The 22,259-nt window shown below is 36.2% G+C and overlaps 1 protein-coding gene across 1 annotated transcript in view; it reads right to left on the bottom strand.

Moving 5' to 3' along the window:
• Nucleotides 1-22,259, bottom strand: part of WNT7A (Wnt family member 7A) — a 43,403-nt gene that overhangs the window by 13,618 nt on the left and 7,526 nt on the right. Inside the window, exon 3 of the mRNA XM_026721405.2 lies at nt 5,852-6,123. Within this exon, the coding sequence (XP_026577190.1) occupies nt 5,852-6,123 (272 nt within the window). The remainder of the gene's footprint in view (nt 1-5,851; nt 6,124-22,259) is intronic.

Genomic DNA, 22,259 nt, shown 5'->3' with positions numbered 1-22,259 from the left:
GTTAACTGGGTGATCAAAGTCCAGCCACTTTTTAACAGGCATGATACATCCATTAAAAGACAGAGCATTCAATTGTCCAGTTGCATCTGCCATTTGATGTTGTTCACATACAGAGAGATATGTAGACAGCCCTGGTTGTATTGGAAATATTGCAATGACAGGAAAGAAAAGGCTATTGGTATTTTTTTTTAAAGCTAGGCTAGCTATCTGTGAAACCAATAAAATTATTCAGATTTAGGAGTGCAACATGTAAATGCATAAGTCATTGATCATTTGAATAGCCTATGAGGAGATTCCTTGAAAGTTTGGTCATGTATTGAACCTTTAAATTTATCTTCTGGTTTCTTTTTCTCTCCTCATTAATTCATTCTTCTGCTACTAAAGTTAATGTGGTCAAAGATGATAAAAGCCTGGGTCTATTTCTAAATTCATGTAACCTATTTTACAAAACAGATCGTAAACTGAAGATAATAACCAGTTGGCAGCTATTTGTTGAAAGAAGGAACATTCCTCAAAGTAAGAGTTGTCAGGAAGATAATATAGATATAGATATATATCTCATTTCTTAGATTTTGTGCTTTACTGGAGAAAAAAATTGGCACAAAAGGTAGGGGAAAGACTGTGGCTTTGGGGCAGAACACGTGCACAGAAGGAGTATCTGGTTCAATCCTTCAGGCCTTTAGACATGGCCGTAAAAAATCCAAATTCAGTCCTAGAAAGCCACTAATAGTAAGAATGATCCTGAGCTACATGGAGAAACAAACCACCTCAATATAACTCATTTACCAGTATCCAAAATTGTTCATCGCCACATAACATTTTAAAAACTGTGGGTAGTTCGATTGCTCTTAACTTTTTTATCTCCTTTAGAATAAATTGGTACTTCTGTGTATTCCTATTGTAAGTTATGACCTCATCTTTGATAACTGCACATTGCATTGTTCTTTGTTGTATTTGCTTCAACTGTTTGATGCCTGAGATTTCAATTCAAGTGCTGAAGGAAATGTAAAGGGCTCCCAGCACACGACATGATAGGATTACTAAGTCAGATCACCTAAGTCCTGCAATGAAGAGGTACATCAAATAAAAAGCCACCTTGATAAGTCCTTGGTTACAGGAGTCTTCTAATGCAGCCTGGGTCGTAATTTATCACAATGACTCATAATGTGGTGTTATGTGTAATATGATGTAATGCTGATGCAAAATTCCATTCATTTAATTTTCAAGGTCACAAAAGAGAAAACAAGCGAGAGAAAGAGTACACTTTCTTTATACTGTAGTTGTAACTAAATGTTTTTCCTTGAATAAGCTTTGACTCTTACACACACGCTCTTACTCTGTAAAATTCCTGCTTGAAAACACTCTTCTGTTTTGTCTACTGTATCCATTAAATAACACACTTCTTCTGCTACTCTCACAAGACCTTGATTAAAAAGGAAGTTGACTTTGATAAAAGCCAAGGCTTTTCTTAACCACAAAGTGATTTTCAAGCAGCCACCTTGTGGCTGAGAACTGCACTGGAAGTGATTTAGTTCACAACTTGCTGCTTTATTGCCACAGTAACTAAGGTGCCAATGGCCAAAATGAGGCAACATGCAGAACATCCTTCTGAGAGCTACAAAAATATTCAAAATGACAACTGTTATACTTCAGTTTTAACAGTTTAAACATATTATATAGTAAAAGTACAAAGACAGCAAGGACATGGGAAGTATCTACTGAATTGCACAAAAAATATACTTAAAGAAAAGTTATGGATGTGTCCTATGGTTCAAATTTAAGATTCACAGTTTATGGGGTGTCACATGACAACCAAGAGAATACAGAGGCTGAGAACATCAATAAACCCAAACCTGATGTCAGTATCAAAGCTACCATGGCCATGCTAATCAATATCAGCTCATATTACTGCAGCCATATGCCTACTGATGGTTTAATTTTTTAAGTTTAAAAAAATATTATTCTTTTCTACAAAAAGATAGGACTTATTGTGAGGTAGGTGTAAATACAAATTACTCTGAATTTTTAAAATTACAGTATCACCTTTTCCATCTGCTCAGATTCTCTATTTTAGATTATACACCACATTATATACTAGATCGCAGGATCATGATACAGAGAAGAAAGTTGATTGTGTATCTTAGTGTTGTGATAATGAGCATCTTCAAAAGTATTCCATAATACTTTTTTTTGTACAGGACCAACATTAGCTGGCTAAACAACTGGATACTTTTTTAATTTAACTGATCTCTAGCTTTTAGGTGAATGTTGTTGAGGTTCAGATTGTTGAAGCCAAGAGACTTGTGTATAACACCCTTCAATGAAGCTGATTAGCTGAATGTTGATCGATTCATGGTCAACAAGTTGATGCACATTATACTGCACTTCATTATACTACAAAAATAAGTAGATTGAATAGCTCTGAATAATTGAATAATTCATATCCTTCTTGAAGTTTTTCAGTGATAACTAGTGGGCACTAAACTAGGATAAAGTACAAAAACTTTCTTGAACTGATCTGATATGGTTCTTCCTAGATTATTTTACTATACACAATAAAGTAGTAGATGGCATAATTAACTCAGAAAATGTTTTTATTGTTAATATTGCTCTTACTGGAATGTAACAAGGAAAGTATTCTAAAAGAAAGGATATTCCCTGAGAAACCATTGACCATGAAATACAGAAAGTTCCTCACACCTTCCCTTCCACCCCCTAGTAATCAAATAATCAGATGAAACTCACATCAACTGATGATATTTCATCAAAAATATTCAAAGTAGATTATCTATCCAATTAAAATAAGGTGGGGGAAGAGAGAAAGAGAATTTTCCAGCACTAATTAAAGCACAACCTGAAAATGAAGACTGCCTAATAACTTGGATATTGTGTCATATGATGACCTTCATATAATAATTGCTTGGCCTTTTTCTGCTCGTCAAATATTTTCTTCTCCTCACTATCTTAACCAACTCTTTCATAATGGATTAGGAAAGATATGGTTAAGATAGCATTATCCTCAGATGAGTAAAGATATCCCAGCATCCTTAAATGAATACTGAAATGGAAATCAATAATTAAAAATCACCACCAAATAATGGTTAATGTAATTATATTAAAACTGCACTAATGGAATTTGATTGTAGAGTATTCTAATAAGCAATTCTCCAAATCTCAGTGATAACTATGGTATGCCTTAACAAGAACAAAAGAAGTCTTTGGCATGTAATCATATTGCAAATCAAATACTCTGAAAAGAGTCAAATGGTATAGCAATTTGATATGATCTTTATACTTAATATTTTATTATCCATGAAGTAAATTCTAATTTAAAAATGCCATGTCACCAATGTTTATATTTTGTGAACCTTTATTTAATAGCAGAAATAAGAATCAAAGTTATTAATCTCTTCATAGATGAGTTTGTCTGGACTAGGTGGATTATAGAAGCAAGAAATTGCCAACAACTCCAAAATCAATTCAATTTCTCTACATTGGGCAAGTATATAAGTATCTTCCCACTAAACAGCCTTTAAATTTGTGGGGAAAATATTATAGGGCCAAGTACAGCACACATGCAATTTTCCCTAGTAATGCCTTCTAGAAAGAGAAAGTTGTCATGTTCAGATTAATAGTATTAAAATGCAATTTAAGTATCAGTATCTACTAGCCAGTTTTGCATTACAGTCTGCATTTTTGAATGCTAGTATGAATCTTTTTAAATATAAAAATAGGCTGGCCATGCAATACTGTGAGTAGAATTTTAAGCATTCTCTATCAATGATCTGATCCCACCTTTACAAGGCATTAGAATTTTTCTACCAACAATCTGGGACTCCAATTCTCTACTGAAACTTTCATGAATACAGCAAAGAATACATGACATTCAACAAATGTTTAATGTGTGAAGATTCACTATGCAATGCTTTGAATTCAGTTTCAAACACTTGCTTCCCAGCATGAACATATCTCACATACACAATTGTGCCACTCTAAAAGATGTCTGTAAGGGAAATAAAATGGCAGAAGGTGCACTGTGACATGTGACACAAATTCCTTACATATTTGCTGACTATGTTATAAAAAAACATATAAAGACAGAGCTTGCACTGAGGTGTCAAAATGCACATTTTGTCATTTCAGTGACATTGTGGTTAGGCTATTGTTACACAGACATTATAGGAGCATTGTCCCATTAATATTTAAGTAGAGTATTAGTTTTAGTCTATTTGGGGGAATGATTGTATTGCTTTTGAAGGGAAAATACCATTATCCCCGTTGCAGTAAAACTAACAAGAAAAAACCCTATGGAATTCTACAGCCAAACATTTTATAACATTAGCTTTTATGGGTTACATTCTACCTGATCCAAAGTAGAATGTAACCTGTATGTTACATGGCATGCAATATACATGAATTTAGAACAAATGCACATGGGAAGGTCAGTTGGAAATAGCATCCAAAAATTATAAATTTTGCTAATTGCATTTCATTTAAATGGCAAATAGATAGAAAAGCTTTCCCTATTGGGATGCCAGTGGGAAGTTGATACAGCTCTTAATTCCTCACTTTCTCAGCAACTGACATTGAGAATCATATTTTCTAAAAGTAATATATTAGTATGACTGATTATCATTGATAGTCTCATTGCCCATGAAAATAACCATTGTACCTACTCATAACAGTGGCTACTGATAGTAAAAGAAATACATTCATAATAGGGGAACAGTCTTTTTCCTGGTTTATGTGCTTTACTTTAAATTTTATCCTTGGAAGTTGTGTCTCAAGCTCCTAATTCCATGTTCCACTTTAGTAGTACACAGGCCATCTCCATTCAGTTTGATATCTTTCCCAGATAAGGGCAGAAAAACATCACAGGAGTAATACCAAATGGTAAAGATAATACGAAGACCTAAATAATGGCCTTTCAGCTTCCTAGGATGTCCCCAAGTTGCTATGTTCAAATTTTATTAAACAGAAATAATTATCATCAAGATCACGGTTTAACAAAACCTAACCCTTGTGTGTGGTAACAGAGACCAGGTGGATGTTCCCATGGCTATATCTTTGGGGGAAAAGACATTAGTGCCACGCTTCCAAGAAACAGGAGGTGTGGTGTCGCAGTGGTTAGAATGCAGAATTTCAGGCTAATTCGATAAAATGAAGAGTCAGATTGTTGGGGGCAATATGATGACTCTGTTAAAGAGTAAACCACTGTGAAGTGGTATATAACTCTAAGTGCTATTGCTAACAGGTCATATGTCAGAAATGAAAGATTTCTGGAGAACCATTCTGAGAAAACGTCAAATTATGAAATTATTTGGGGGGTTCTTAATTTGTAAAGATGAACTATTTTTGATATAAAATAAACTTTTTTTTTTCAGTCCCATCTTGCCAATTTTACAGCTACTTATATAGAATGAGAAACGTACATTCTAACCATGAGATCTATTCCCTGCATTGAATTGTTCCAAACAGAATTATTATTTAAAAGCAAGAAGTTGATACTCACTTTTTACCTTACCATCTTACACATGTGACCCACTCAGTACTTATGAGTAATAAGTAAGTCATAAGTAAGACAGAAGAAAAAGATCTGATGACTGCGCTACATGCATGATGAATGTCAAAATATTATTTCATTATGAATATGTTTTTCTTCTTGTTGCTTCCTGCTTTATTATTATGATACATCAACTCTGGTACAAACAATTTCCTGAAAGTCAGTTCCATTGATATGCAAATTCACACCCTTGTTAAATAGGAAGTGATATTACCTTCATAGCACGTGCACATACATAATACAAAATAATTTGCTCGGCCTCATTAGGAGCTTAGCAAAGGTGCCTACCTTTCGCCCAGCCTCATTGTTGTGCAAATTCATGAGAGTCCTTGCATTTTGCTTAATCTCCCTCGCATCCACAAACACTTTGGAGAATCCTAATCCATATCGGATGTCTGCAGAGCAGCCTCCCCATTTCCATCCTTCGTCTTTGTGGTACTGTCCTTGCTTTTCCTTGTCACAACCACAATTGCTCAAGTTCCCCTGGGTGCAGGCAGCAGTGATGGCATGGGCTACTCCAGCAGCAATGATGGCATAGGTGAACGCTGCTTCTCTGCTACCTGAAATAAGGATTACATGTCTCAGAAAAAGATAGGCTATTTGGAAGAAGAGAAGCAAAACAGCGATAACAATAAAAATGCAGTGTGCAAGTCTATGCAATGAAAAGGCTGCAAGGCTATTATTAGACATGCTTTAAATTTGCAGCCATAAGCATTTCTTGTTGTATCTGAGCACTCTTCTTTTGTTGATGCTCAGACGCACCCCAAAGAATCATGCTCTGTTAGAGACAGCATATTTTTAGCATTTCCCAAAAATGTCAAATTAGTAAATACTTCATAATATAAAGCAAGGTTGCTTTTTTTCAGATTGCAACCTGTAGTTCAATGGGCTTTTTAAATGCTCAGCTGGAGCCTTAGATCAGAGAAATGTTGCACCATGTGACTTACCAATGTACAGGGTGTTTTAGACTCAGCATAATAAGGAATATCACCCCACAGAAATGCAGAAGCAATATGCAAACTTTATTACACCTACTAGTTACTTGCTGTAACTGACACAAACACAACGATTGGAAAATGACATCTTCATAGTACATGCATATTGTACAGGTACTTCTCAACTTACGACCACAATTGAGACAAAATGTATGTTGTTAAGTGAGACATTGATTAAGTGAGTTTTGCCCCATTTTAGGACCTTTCTCGCCAAAGTTGTTAAGTAAATCACTGCAGTTGGTAAGTTAGTAACCTGGTTGTTACGTGAATTTGGGTCCCCTGTGGACCTTGCTTGTCAGAAGGCTGCAAAAAGTAATCACATGATCCTGGGAGCCTGCAATGGTGATAAGCATGAGCCCGTTGCCTAACATCTGAATTCTGATCACATGATCATGGAGATGATGTGAAAGGTTGTAACTGTGGAAAATGGTCATGTCAGCTTTTTTCAGTGTTGTTGTAACACAGTCACTAAATGAACTGTTGTAAGTTGAGGACTCCCTGTATTCATAGTCAAAGCACTTTTTCTGAATAGTTGTTGCACTACGCAAGCTCTAGTATCTATAATATGTCATAAAATAATTTGTAGCCTTGCTAACTATAATTTGCTGATGCCCTTCATTGATGAAGATGAAACACAAAGAACTATAGCATATGTAGTTGCTTTGTCTGCAAAACAACTATTTTGGACTGCATTAAACATCACATGGGTTTTAGAATTTGGGGAGTCTTCTGCAAATTCCATGAATGGGTGACATGTTTCTCTGTGTTTTTAGACAACTGGCTGCAAAAAGGCCAATTGTCAGGGGTGATTGCCTGTCCTTGCCTGAGAGCGAGAGCGAGAGAGAGAGAGAGAGAGAGAGAGAGAGAGAGAGAGAGAGAGACTAAGCCCCATGGAGTTAATTTGGTCTTCCGTAGGGTTTGAGAATTCTGGGTCTTTCCATCCCCATATCTTTGGAAGGAATCATGTTGGAAATCTCACATTCTTTATTCTCAGCAGAATTGTTCTCCATTGGTGATATATATATTACTTCTGGCCTCTAAAAGGTTTGGTTACTGAGAATATTTGTTTCCTTATTATTTGCCACAGATAACTGGCAGTGTAATGGATTCAAGCTTGACATCAATAAAATCTGTTAAGAGAACCCTTTGTGGCTTTATCATATTCCTTTTTATGTTTAGTTTTTATTGCATGTGTAGATAGAAGAATGTTGTGCTTTTAGACTTCTTAAATTCCAAAGGAACGTAAAACTATCCAAGGAGTATCTCTGACATAAGCATAATTTAAGGATGATTTAGATTAGACTAAGAGAACAAGCTGTATATATGCTTTTTTATTGGCATATTTCATCTCAGGAGGATATTTCACAGACTTTGCAAATGATTTAGGAGAAGGTGAACATCTTATCATTTACATGGGATTTGATGTTAACTCATGCGTAACAACAAAGATAAACATCAATATTGTGCTATTGGAAAACATATTGCACAGAAGGAGATTGAAATGTATCCTTTAAAAATAAAACTAGGAATCCTTAATTTTTCTTGTCTGTCTACACAGTTTGAAGAAGCTCTATCTATATGATCGTTATGGATCAATACAACTTGATGGCACATCATAAAAAATCAGGAATCTTCCCATCTATGTCCCAAACTTCATCTCTGAAAGGCCAGATATGCTCAGTTTTCTTCCCTATTTGGTATTTATACTCATTTTTGTTGATTTTCTAACATTATTTCATGTGTATGTGTGGAGAGAGAGAAGTGGGAGGGAGGAAGAGAGGGAGAGAGAGAGAGAAAGAAAGAAAAAGATGAATAGCACTTGGTGTAGTGGTTAAGGCATAAGGTTAGAAACCAGGAGACTGTGACTCCTAATCTCAAGGTCATCAGCTTTCACCCCCTAGGAAGGAGACAATGGCAAACCACTTCTGAAAAAGTTTGCCAAGAAAATGGCAGTCTCCAAGAATCAGATACAACTGTACTGAATATGTCTAAACCCTTGATGTAAGATATGTTCCTTTTCCAACCCTTCTTGTTTCATGTTCCCCATATTTCCCCACTGTCAGTGCCCCTTTCCTAGTTCCTAATCTACATTCCCTTTCCTAAGAATCCCCTTTCAAAAGAATTTCAGCCAGTGCTGGCCTGAAATCTTATCCATGTTCCATCCCTCTGTAAAAATTATTGTAATTCTGACTGGTTTTTCACATCACAACCAAATTCCCTGTATCATGACAATATAGATAAATTGCCAAGGATAGGGTAGGCGGAAGGAAAATCTATTACTAAATTCTTAAGATTTGCAGTTGATCAGAAAAATGGCTTAATTATAAAGTTAAGAAATAGGCTTCAGTTACCAATAGCAGGTGTTTGTGTGGAACATCTGAGGGCATTGTGTAGTGTGGGTGCTGAAAACAAATTCCGACATTTTCCCTTAGCATAGATGTCATAAAATGTGTCTATACTGTATGAATTAACCCAGATTTCTTTGGTTTCTTTTTTTCCTTTCTTTTTCTTTTTCTTTTTCATGGCTTGCAGTTTGCTATTGGATTGAGGAATTAATAGTTTGACAAATTTCCCAGTACTTGTGCAAAATTGAGTATGTTGTTATCACTCACAATCTTTTTAAAGATATCATGTGATGCAAATATAACTATAGTTTGTTTCAATCCTCAAATAAATATATAGGACAAATTGTAGCCAACATAAATAGGTAGACAGATGGACAGACAGACCCATAGACAAATTTCAAGGGAAAGAATAAGTTCAAACTTATTTTCCCCAGAATCTTTTTATATTTCTTGCTGTCTGACTGAGGTCCTCTCCAATGGATAAGAGCTAGTTTCAGACGGATTTAAACAATGTTTCTGCTGTTTTAAAAATTACGTTTGATTCCATGGTACATTCAGTTATCTTAGAAGGTACTTGACTAAGCAAAACAGAATTTCCCTCTAAGCATATAGGCATGGGTTAAGAATTAAATCTTCTACCCAATTATCTACTGATGATATGGCTATTCTATTAACCTCATCTGACCTTTTCAAATATTCTCTTTATTATTTTCCATCCCAGGTCATGACTTCAGTTCTTCTGTTGGCTCATTTAGTCCAATTTGGTTACCCAAAATTTTATCTGAAAAGCCTTGTTTTATATCTGCAGTAAGAAAGAGAAAGCTGCTCACTTTTGTGAGTAAGTATTTCTGGCTACTTCCTATCAAATAGAGCCTGAAGTGAAACCTGAAGTTAAGAGGGCTGCGTATTAATTAAAGAATAGTAATGAACTATTATGCATGTCAGCACAGAAGGTATGGTGGTTTTGTTGCTATTTTCACAAATCTCCATAATACATGAATAGAGCTTTATTTGAAAGGCCTATCCATTAACATGTGACCGATTTTGATGTTACCATTCATCCTTTGAAATTATGACCTATGATCTATGCCCCACTTGCTTTAGAGTTGTTTCATTTAGCGTATCAATGAATGTATCTTGCTTTAAGATTCTTATCTCTCTAATTGCATAATATGAGGGCTGAGGAAAAATTCCTTTCAGAGATTCTCTTTGAAGACAAGTCAAGTCAAATCTTCTTGGATGAGGAACTCAAATCTAATCACACAGCTCCCAATTGATCTGGATGATTTAGACCCTTCTGCCCATGCGTAGAAATGGCTTTTAGTAAACTGACTTATTGAATAGATTTGAGAAACCAGTTTTCAACACTAATCTGAATCAACAAACCATTTGCTATATTGAAAAAGTTTTTTGTCCTTTACTTGAGACATTTTTGTATTTAGACTTAATTTGTCTTAATACTGGCTACCTTATTTGAAGTGCCTTTCAAGGTTGCTCTCTAGGCATAACATTGCAGTATAAGACAGGGGTCCTCAATCAACAGGCCATGGTCCATTACCAGGCCGTAGCCTATTTGGAGTTGGGCCATGCAAGTGACTGGACATGGTATGTGCATGCGTGCATTGCTTGACTTGCACAAGCAGCAGGCTGGCAGGCAGTCATGCATATGCACACTAACCCACCACTTGCACAAGTAGAGCTGTGCATGTGTGTTGGCCTGCCACTTACAAAAGGGCTATGTGCACACATACACGGGCCCACCAGCCCACCGCTCATACAACCCAATTCTGCTGCTCCCTCCCCAGCTGGGCCACCAAACCTCAAAGGTACCAAGGCCTGGCCCAAAAATGGAAAACAAGGTATTCTCTAACAGAATTAGTTTTAGTGTAAAATCACATGAGAAAAGAAAGTGCTGTGTAAAATCACATGAGAAAAGAAAGCTCTGTGTCCTTATTTGTTTGCATATCAATGACTACCACATATGAAATAGACATAATCTGGAATAAGAGCTTTCAAATTAATGAATTCAGCAGTGGAGTATAATAGGATGCTGGTTTGCCCAACTGTTTGTTTCAAATTTCTTCTTTGCCATATGGCCTCTAATGTAGCCTATGTAGACTTTCAGATTCAGCTAGGAAAAAGGTATTTCAGAGCAAAGAAGACCAATATATGACATATTGTATGCCTGAAATTCTTTACTGCACTTTTTCCTGAGATCATGTCCTTCAAGGAAAACTACTTTTGAGGCAGTTTTCTGAAGTTGACTCTCAGCTCTAGGAGAGAACATACTGGCTTTAAAGAATTACCTATTGGGGCAATGTTTGCACACTATAGTATGCACAGCTTTTTGGAATTGACTCTCATGGGCTGCATTGCTCTATTATTTACAATATTCTAAAATTCATACAATACTTACAAATGTGTAATTGATCTCATTGCTAATTAGATTGCCTTTAAACCAATGTAGTGGTGGCACAGTAGTTAGAATGAATTCCTGGCTCAAGGTTGACTCAGCCTTCCATCCTTATGAGGTCGGTAAAATGAGGACCCAGATTGTTGGGGTATGCTGACTCTGTAAATAACTTAGAGAGGACTACAAAGCCTTGTAAAGCAGTGTCTCTAAGTCTAAGACAGCCTGGTTCTCTCTAAAAGCTTTCAATGTCAACACCTTTCAGCCATGGACAATATTGTCAATGACAAGGGTTTATTGAACCCTAGTCCAAAACATACAGAAAGTGTAAGTTGCCTGCCTCTTAGTGGGTTAAAATCAAGGGTCACCAACCTTTTGGACCTCAGTGATAACCAAACTCATAATTGTAAATCCTGCAAACCAGAGACCCTGGGAAAATCCCAAAAAAAGTCTGCAGGAAAATTCCCCACCCCGTTTTCCTACCAATTGATCGTTCTTTATTTGGGATTGCAGGATATTGTCTCCAGCTCTGTTCTCAGGGGGGAAGAGAGAAAGACTTTGGGTTTCATCCAAGGAAAGCAGCAGAAGTAGCAGAAGTCTTTCTTTCTCTCCCCCAAATTCCGCCAGAAATGAATCTTTATGAGACTTGTTGTGCCGGCAAAGCCTCTTGGAACAGGATGTCTTTCAGGGTCCCAAAGACTCATTTCTGGCAGAGTTTGGGGGAGAGAAAGAAACACTTCTGCTGTTTTCCTTGCAAGGAGCCAAAAGCAGCAGAAGAAAGAAGCTGAAAGAAGCAGCCCGGTAGCCAGGCCAGGGGCGTGAGGCATGTAGGGCAAGTTCCCCCCCTCTACCTTTTCCTGCCCCTCACTACCTCGTGTTGTTCGCAATGCAAGCGACACAAGCATTGTGTTCCCGCAGGCCATGTGGGCCACGCAGCCTTGTGTTCCCATGCAGCCTGGATTAATTGCTTTGGGGGTGCTTTGGGGGTGACATTTCTCTGCAGACCACCAAAATTTTCTCATGGACCACTAGTGTTCCCCAGCCCACTGGTTGGTGACCACTGGGTTAAATAGTTCTCCCTCTCTTGAATCCTCTTTCTTATCCTGTTTAAATTTAGATTTGCTCGTGAACACTCTCCAGTTTTAAAGAACAGAAACAAGGACATCTTGGGTAAGGATCCAAAGCAATTTGCCATCCCAGAGTTATAAAAAGCTTGGTACCATATTGATTAGAAATCATACCCATGCTTCATTAAATTTGAAAACTCTTGTGGTTTTCATTGATGACTCATGCGCTATAACATCAAAGATTTCTTCCTTAGAATGTAAAATAAGTAGAAAATAGGCTAGCTTTCTTAAAACCTGGGTTTCTAATTTTAAGTTGTTGTTGTATCCAACAGTGTATGGATATTGTTTTTTAAAAAGATTTTTTTAACACTGAAAATAAGAAAGACCCATCTTTGTAGGTAAAAGAGAGAGTAGGAAGGAAAGAAGAGGTTCCAGTGTGAGAAATTGTGCTGGAAAAAAAAACATTGCCCATACCAATCACTTAGCAAAAATAAACAAAAACCACCTCCCTTAAAAAGCTATATTCAGTTAACAATTGAACTCAAAATGATAAATATGCCAAAGGAAATTATGTATAAGAAATTCCCACCCTAAGCTATTTTAGACAGTATGAAGCATAAATCAAATAATACTGTTTTCAGATGGGAAAAAATCTTGTTCAAGAAACAGCTCCAAGAATAATTATAAGTCTTGCTGATGACTAGGGATGGTCCTGGCCAAGGTTTTATCATGCCATTGCCTGCCTCCTTCTCAACATTTTATGGGGAGCCTAGATAGCCTAATACCATCTTTCTTTGGTACCCTCCTGTGCTTTCCCACCAGTCTGTCTTTTTTTTTCTTTCAAGAAAAATATCTGTCACAGAGGAAAATGGAAAATGCTTTTCCAATTTTTAATATTAGTTGCTTCTTCTAGGAAACATCCCAAACATACCAGGTAGCAGTAGATGCAGTACTATAAAACAAAACAACCCAATTCTTTATGTTATATATAATATAATGTATACTGCAAAGAGCAAAGGTAGAAAGTTCTTGTCCTGTGAACTTGTGATTACAGGTCACTAATATGGTTGCTAAGGGGCAAAATAGGAGACAATTATTGCTTTTAGGCTTTGCTTGTGGGTTTATTCAAGGTAGCCACTTGGGACCTCCACACTGGATCTCTCGATTGAAAATTCTCAGGGAGCAAGAACAATTGCTATGGATTGTCAGAGTTGCAGTTCAAAACATCTCAAGAGCTTCATGTTATCAACCCACAGGGGCCTTTGGTTTATTTGTGATATTTACATTAGCAATTATGTTTCCTATTTTCTCCAGGTGTGTGAACTGATTTGTGAGGTATAATCCACAAACATTAAAAAGAGAGTGTTTCACCAATGAGAAGAATTATGCATCATGCAAAATCTTTGTAACATTTTTTTAAAACAATATTTTAATAATATTGCTATACATCTTATTTCCATTTGCAAATATATACCTCTAGGCATTTTTATTCTGAAGAACTGCTCTACTGGTTAGTCTCAAACAGCATGGATATAATTGCGGTCACAATTACCTGAAGTTATCATATTTGTTCAAACTTGTGTAATTAATTCATTTTAAAGAATGGTTAAAAAGTGGATAATAGATGGCACATAATCAATCAAAGTAATGTACAAAATAATTGCAGTGGAATGATTTGCTGCATTTGCTGCATTCTACTGCCAATCAAATAAATACCACTTTTAAGGAATTTCTTCTGTTAACTTCCATTTCTTAGAGAAATTATCAGTTTCATTCCAGCTGTTTCACCTGTTATTAAAAAGTTTATGTTCCATTTTATCTGAATGCTCTGCAATGCAGTTCATAGATAAAATATTTAAACGTGTTTATGTTGAAGAGAAACAACATAATTCATACAACAGGAGTTCGAAAGCTGCAATCTTTCTGGAGATAGCAGAAATGGAAAAGTGCAACTAATTACAAATTTATTAAATGTCTATAATCAGCCTCTTTTCGGATACAGATCCCTTCAGCATTGAACTCTGCATCAAGCTTTTAAAAATGGTAAATGTGAAACTGTTAGTATTGAAAGACAATACAGTTAATCCTTAACTTATGATCTGTCCATTTGCAACAAAGGGCCTACCCAGGAGATATTTACAATCTGGATTTGAAGGTCTGGCAGCCCTGCCCTCTCTGCAGTCATGTGACTGCACTTCAAGCGCTTAGAAACCAGGCTACATTTGTGGCATTTTACAGTGTCCTGTGGTCACATGACCATGTTTTATTATGGCTCTGCTGAAAACCACATTTATTTCTAGTTTTCAGCAAAACTAGCCCATAGAGAATCCTGGATGCATGTGACAACTATTAGCATTTGTTCAATAATCATGACATTCAATTTACAACTGTGTCATTTGCTTAATGACCACTGCAAAGAAGGTTGTAAAATTAGGTTGCTCCCATGACCATCACAACTTACCACCATAAAGGGCAGGCTGCATTATGGTCATAATTTAAGGACTACCTGTAATCCAACAAATCCGAGTTCCATATATAACTTCCTTGGAATATATAGCAATAGCACTTAAACTTATATACAGCTTTACAGTGATTTACAGCACTGACTCTCTAAGAGTCAGCATATTGCCCCCAACAATTTGGGTCCTCATTTTACCCACCTTGGAAGGATGGAAGGCCGAGTCAACATTGAGCCTGGTGAGATTTGAACTGCCAAACTGCAGGCAGCCAGCTGGCAGCAGAAGTAGCCTGCAGTACTACACTCTAACCACTGCGCAACCTTGGTGCATATGGTTTGATTGTGAATTGACACAATCAAAGAAGGTGGGGAGGAAGGGGAGGAACGAAGTGGGGAAGAGAAGAAATTAATTTAGCACAAGGAAGAACTAAAGAAGCTTCTTGGATGAGAAGTGAAACATCTTCAAGGAACAACAAAAGTCCAGTTGCCGTTTGAAAAAGCAGCTTTGGAACAACCATGGACTGGATGACTGAGAATCTCCATTTGCATTTAATTTAGCACAAAAAGCTAAATTACAATAATACGCTCTAATAAATTATTAACGTTTAAAGAAGAGATTGCCTCTGCTGTGGTATGAATCATTTAACTGAGCCAGAGATGAGATTGAGAAAAAGATCTCTACAGGTTTACAAGGTTACCTGCAAAGCCTGAAGACTTTTCAGGAAGCATAAAAAGCCTACATCAGTCAGAGAATGTAATTTAAGCCACTAGAAATTTAAATCAGGTTGATAAAGATTTTACTAATTCTAGAGGCCACAGAACCAATAGAAATATGTAGCAAGTTCATATAATATTCAAAATGTAGAGTAGAAAGACTCTCTCAATTGATGGGATATATATTTTGGTGGAATTGTAGATCGTCATCATGGACTCATAGATATATGTTAAAATATATCAAAGCACAAAGACTGGATCCTTCTACTAATACCTTTTTCAATTAGAAGACTGCTGGAAAAGGTCCTATAAGCATATCCTGAATTAATTAATTCAACTAGTTGAAACCATATTTGGGAAGGACCAAAAGACCCTTTGAGATGGATATATTTAGTGACTTAGAGCTACTGCAACTTTTAATTTCTTCAGGAACAAGGGACATTAAAATGGCTGGCTTTTGGAGATTACTAGAAAGATTCCTGACAGTTCTGGATAATTTCTTCAAACCACTGGATAATTGTTCAGACTAACCTTTTGGGACTCTGGTTAATTTGTTGAATGAGAGATTATTTGATCTGCACACCCCTAAACAACTTTTATCATCAAATAAAATGTATGTCTAGGATTTCAATTTTCTGACAAATACTACCTTACATTTAACAGGAAATATGACTAATCTCAGTTTGTTTGCCTAATGCACTTCTAGTCTGTTTGCCTTGAGATTAAACTTGATAGTCCAATTTTACTTTCTTGCTAAATCAGCTTACTAATAAGGACTCTAGAGGATTTGGAGGTGTGAGGCAAGCATCCAAAATAGGAATATAGCTGACTTTGTGGTAGAATAAATTTCTCTGACAATATGCAAAATTTTGATGGTGATGATCATGACTGTTTAAAATCAGTTAAGAAGAGATAAAATATAGAAGCTATAGGGATGGGGACAATGTCTTCATTTTTCAATTAATAGCCATTTTAATACATCTATGTTCAACTAGTTGCAGAAAGTAGTAGAAGATTAAGAAAGACTATTTAAGAAAACAAAATGAGAAGAATGCCCTGTAACACAATTGAATACTTTATTTGACAAAGTGTAATTAGACACACAAAGAATTTGTCTCCAGTGCAGAAGCTCTTGGTGTACATGCAAAAGAGGAGGAGGAGGAAGAGGAGGAGGAGGAGGAGGAATACTACAGCCGTACTACATGGGTTAATACGGATACAGACTTGGAGACTTGAAAATACTTTATACTATCAAACCAGCTACATCATAAATTAGGCATTTTGGAAAATAAAAAAGACAAATTTGTATTTGCCTCACTGTAAAACATATGTTACATTTTCTGCTATTTAAGGTCAAGGGTCAGGGAGGGAGTTATCTGAAGAGACATGTGCTGAATTATACAATGATTATGAAAATATAAAGATGGAAAGTACAGCAGAGCTTGCCAATTATGTGCCATGAACTACATTATTTCACATCTCTATAGGAGTCATAATTCACAAACAGCAAATTGGAAATGAGAAACCATCTTTTCCCCAACTGTCTAAATCTACCTCCTTCAATTCCATTACCAGGCATAGATATGACCATTAAACAAAACCTGGGCAATGAAAAATGGCGGCCTCAAAAGTAATATCAAATGCCCATTTCTCTTGATAAACAGTGAAATCTTGCAAGGTGCAAAACACCTCCCACATTTCCTGTATCTCCCTGGACTGCATGGGGGGTGGGCAGCTTGTTCTGAGGCTCAAGGTATCAAGTTGAAAAATAGCTGCAAAAGAAAGGCCACTGCCGTTTAAATATGTTAGCAATGCAGCTTTGTACACTGGAATGCATGAATGAGATTTTTGCTCATTTCATCATGATGCAAAAAGAAGAACAGAGTAAAATAAATGTCTGGCAGAACCTAGCACAGTGTTTTATATGCTTACAGTAAATTCATTCATTTCATTCATACTTAAAAAGGGAATTGGCCCAATTCAACTCAGTGGAGCTGCATATTGGCCCAATTCAACTCAGTACGGCAGCCCTTGACTTACAGAAGTTCATTTAGTAACCATTCCAAGGTTCAACAACACTGAAAAAAGGGACTTATGGCCATTTTTCACCTGACCGTTGCAGCATCCTCATGGTCACGTGATCAAAATTTGGATGCTTGGCAACTGGTTCATGTTTATGATGGATGTAGTGTTCTAGGGTTTTGCAACTTTCTGACAAGCAAATTCAATGGGAAAATCAGGTTTGCTTAACAGCCATGTGACTAACTTAATAACTACAGTGATTTACTTAGCAACTTGGGCAACAAAGGTCATAAAATGGGACAAAATTAACTTAACAAATGTGTCGCTTAGCAACATAAATGTTGGGCTCAATTGTGGACCTACATCGAGGAGTACCTGCACTTTGCATAGAAAATTCTGGATTAACTATAGGTCTCCTCTATGTGCTCACAGGTCTCATAATGCTCACCTAGCATCATCCTTTTGAAATAACTGGTAGGAAGAAGAACTATACAGGCAAAACTTGTAGTGCAAATGTGCTATATTACTGCTCACTGACTTCATTTTAATGTCTACTTGTAGGTATTTTCACAGAAAAGTCACTATTTAATTACAAAATCATCCTGGCTTGATATATGGTTTCTCAAGGATACTATTCAACTTATCTATGCCATTAGGGCATCAGAATACATTTTGTGCCGTTGTGTTTTCTTTTAGAGAAAACTCTTAGCAAAACTTTAATCAGCATTAGAGAACCTAACTCTTCTAACATGGTAATGCAATCCTTTGTTTCTCTAAAACATGTACTCACAAGATACATTTGAAGGCAGGTATGAAATGAAAATTCCTGTAAAAGTGACCTTGGGGCAATGTTTTTATCTGCCTATGACAGTCACTGCCTAGAAGATTGACTCTTTGGCAAAAAGTATCATGTTAATTTTTAGATACTCCATGCCAAATTTCTAACTTGGCTTCTGTTTTTGGTGTGTTTTTTTCCCTAAAAGAAAACTTTTTTGGATGTCAAAACAAAACAAAAACCCCACAAACATACCAACACCACCTTATTCCTTTCCCCCATGTCATATATACAATTTATTTACATGCCTATCTTGTTCTTGTTCAAATCAAAGTAAAGTTATATTTATTTCCTGACAGTCATTACTTCATTATTCTCCGTGCAGGTGTTACAAGTCAGAGGAAAAGCAGTCAGGTAACATGTATATGAAATGCTTTAGTTTTCAGTTTTGCAAATGTGTAAAGTTTGTTTTTTCCTCAGTTTATTGTTTTTTGTAAATCTATCGTGTTCATTGAAATTGATGTTTTTCTAAAGAGAAAAAAACAAGACATTCCGCTAAAATGTGTTATTTTTCTACAAATATTGCCCTGTTGGGTTCTTCATATTCTCTGTTTCAGTTTCACTGGTTCTTCATATTCTCTGAGCTTCATTGGTTTCCTGCAGATGTTTCATTACCAGCCTATATAACATCATCAGTGCACTGAACTGTCTGCACTAAAACCATTAAGTGAACACCAATAACCCAATTGCAATTATTTGTTTAGTGACCATTCAAGTTACAACAGAGCTGGAAAAATTTACAACTGTCTCTCACTCATAAAACTATTGCAGTATCCCGATGGTCACATGATCAGACTTTGAGTGTTTGACTGCTGGCATATATTTATGATGATTCCAATGTCCTGGGGTCACATGATCACCATTTCTGATTTTTTTGAGCTGGCTTCTGAGAAGGAAAGTCAATGGAGAAAGCCAGATTTGCTTCACAAACATGTGATTCACTTAATGACCAACCACAAACATGTGATTTACTTAAACAACTGCAGCAAAAAAGGTTGTAAAATTGGGTGCAACTCACTTTTACAAATAATTGTTTAGCGATGGAAGTTCCAATGCAATTGTGGTCATAAGTTGAGAACTGCCTGTAGCTCAACCATATATTCTCTACTATTGGAATTATTTAATTATCTTGAATGTAAGAGCTACGTTGGCAGAGTGGTTAATACTGCAGGCTACTTCTGCTGACTGCTGACTGCTGGCTGCCTTCAATTTAGCAGTTCGAATCTCACTAGCCTCAAGGTTGGCTCAGTGGATAAAATGAGGATCCAAATTGTTGAGGGCAAAATGCTGACTCTGTAAACCGCTTAGAGACGGCTGTAAAGCACTGTGAAGCGGTATATAAGTCTAAGTTCTATTACTATTGAGTGATTTGGGGTGGAAAATTGGGGAACTTAAATTGATAAACTACCCTCTCATTTTTATTATATTAATAAAACATATCTTGATAGATAACCTCAGTGCATACAAATATTTTAAACTCTTGTATTTCACCTTAATGGTACAAGTCTATTTCTGTACATTGCCAAATAAGTTTTCTAGAGAGTTTCATGTTCTTTATTATCCCACCTGACTTCTTATAATGGCTTCTGTGGTCAGCATCATACTAAATGGTTTCTAAGATTTCTTTTTTTACATTTTTTAGTCTTCTCCTTTGTCTTCAGATTAGACATCAACAACTTATGTCTTTGATTAATTGGATCTTACTTTTGTAGTTAAAAGTGTTAATATAAAATGCAATCAAACTTCACTGAGACAAGAAGTTAATAAGAACACAAGATCATCTCAAATATGGATTAGTAATAAATATTTTAAAAATTCCTCTACTTAAAAAAGTGCATTACCAGTCTGTCAAAGAAAAGTGGCATTGGGCTATTGTAGTTGGGAATACAGATATTCAGATGAATATTCAAATATTTGATGAAACCAGAGCAATTTAAATTGTTGCACCCCAAGAGCCTATCTCTTTACATTCGTTCATGCAGATTTGTGAATATCTAAATTTTGAGAGGGTCCTTGACTATGCTATTTCAAGTATACCAAACAGGGTATTGGGATATTATGTGTATCCATTTGATTTAATCTAACTGTTGCTACAATCATGAAGTCTTTCTTTTACTGTCATAGTGTTATTTATTTTAAGACAGAGATTGTCTGTCATAGTGCAAAGAGTTCCTAGGATGAAAAACACTAAATGATATAGATGCTTTTAAAATACACTATATGATACAGATGTTTTAAAAACACATGATATGATATACACATATTTTAACATATACTATATAATACAGATGTTTTTTAAACATGCACTATGATATAGATGTTTTTAAAATATTATAAATAATACAAACATAATAATAAATAACAAAATGAGATGCAGAATTAATAGTAAAACCACTGCAGCACAACAGTGCTCAAACATTTGATTACCAGATTTTAAAAGTTTGGTAAAGTTAGAAGTGACCTCAAAGGAAATAAAACAATGTGAATGGAAGTGCCAGATAAGCCACCCAAGAAAAAGCATGCAAAAAGCAGGATATCATGACTGACAAGGCTTTTGCTAGTAATTTCAGAGCACCTTCCCTGCTGAATCAAACAGGAAACAGCCTCTGAAAATAAAGGTGTGATGTATTATATATCTCTTAGCAGAGCCCAAAAAGGGAGAATATGAGGTTCAATTTATTATGTAATTCTGTTTCCTGATTTAGACCCTTTTGTCTTAATTTGTTTTGAATAATTATATTCAAATTATAGTTTTATATAGAACTGTCCATCATTCCCATTCAACTGTACTCTCTAGATTCCAGACTTATTCATAGAAAAATAAATGATAGATTTGGAAAAGAGTTTACGAAGACCTTACTAGATTTGCGTGACCTAGATGTTCGGTCAAACTTTAGAGCAATTGCATGCCAAATTGCCTAGCTTGAGAAGGGAAAGGGGAAGGGGAAGGGGAAGAGGTCAGGAGAAACATACCTTGTAGCCTCATAGGTATACTGTAGATATACTCATAGACATACTGTAGGTATATCACAAAGTTCTTCACTCAATAATTGTACTGCAACTCAATAACTGCACTGTTCCTACAATTACCTTTTGCCCTACCCCATCCCTCAGTCTCAGCCCAATAGAGGATTGACTAATAGCACTGGGTAACTCTGCAAGGTACACTATTCTCCTCTGACCCTGACTCACAAAATGAACATTAAAACCCTAGATTATTGAGAGAGACTTACATAACTCATAATGTTCCTACCATTGTTCTACTTTTTCCAGTCTGTGTATTAGGATTTTGTAAGGCTCTTAAGGAAGCTTCATTTCAATGCATGAAATACCCCTTTGAAGCTGTTAGGCCAGTCCACGCATACTGATACATACCTGTAAACCAACAGCCATGTTGATTCCTTTCATGTTGCTGTGAGGCCTCATCTGTGGTTCCAGTGGCTGACAGAGGCTTCTGCACACTTCAACCACTGGAAACACTAGAAAAAACTTTCAAGTGACATCACTCACTCAACTTGGTCCCTTCCACATCATAAGAAGCTTCCTTGAAGCAAGATCCAGCTGCCTCATATGCTCCTGTTTCTAACCAAAATGGGTTTCATCTGCACACATCTGAGATGAGGAGAATGTTTTTAATGTTCAAAAACTCAGAAAACCCATCCCAAAGTATGGACCAAGCTTGAAAGATTACCAATTCCTGTTTTGTATCTTTTGTTGTTGTTTTTTAATGCTCACTTGGAGAACATATTTTTGAGCTGGGGGCAAGAAAGAAGGATTATGTAGCAAGATGCAAAGCATTGACTTTGAAATATTCAGAAAATTCTCTACTCTCTATTATTTAAATCACACA

Source organism: Pseudonaja textilis, chromosome 2, assembly GCF_049901715.1.
Source record: "Pseudonaja textilis isolate UNSWEBS1 chromosome 2, rPseTex1.2, whole genome shotgun sequence".
NCBI lineage: Eukaryota > Metazoa > Chordata > Lepidosauria > Squamata > Elapidae > Pseudonaja > Pseudonaja textilis.
This window is presented reverse-complemented; position numbering and strand designations above follow the sequence as displayed.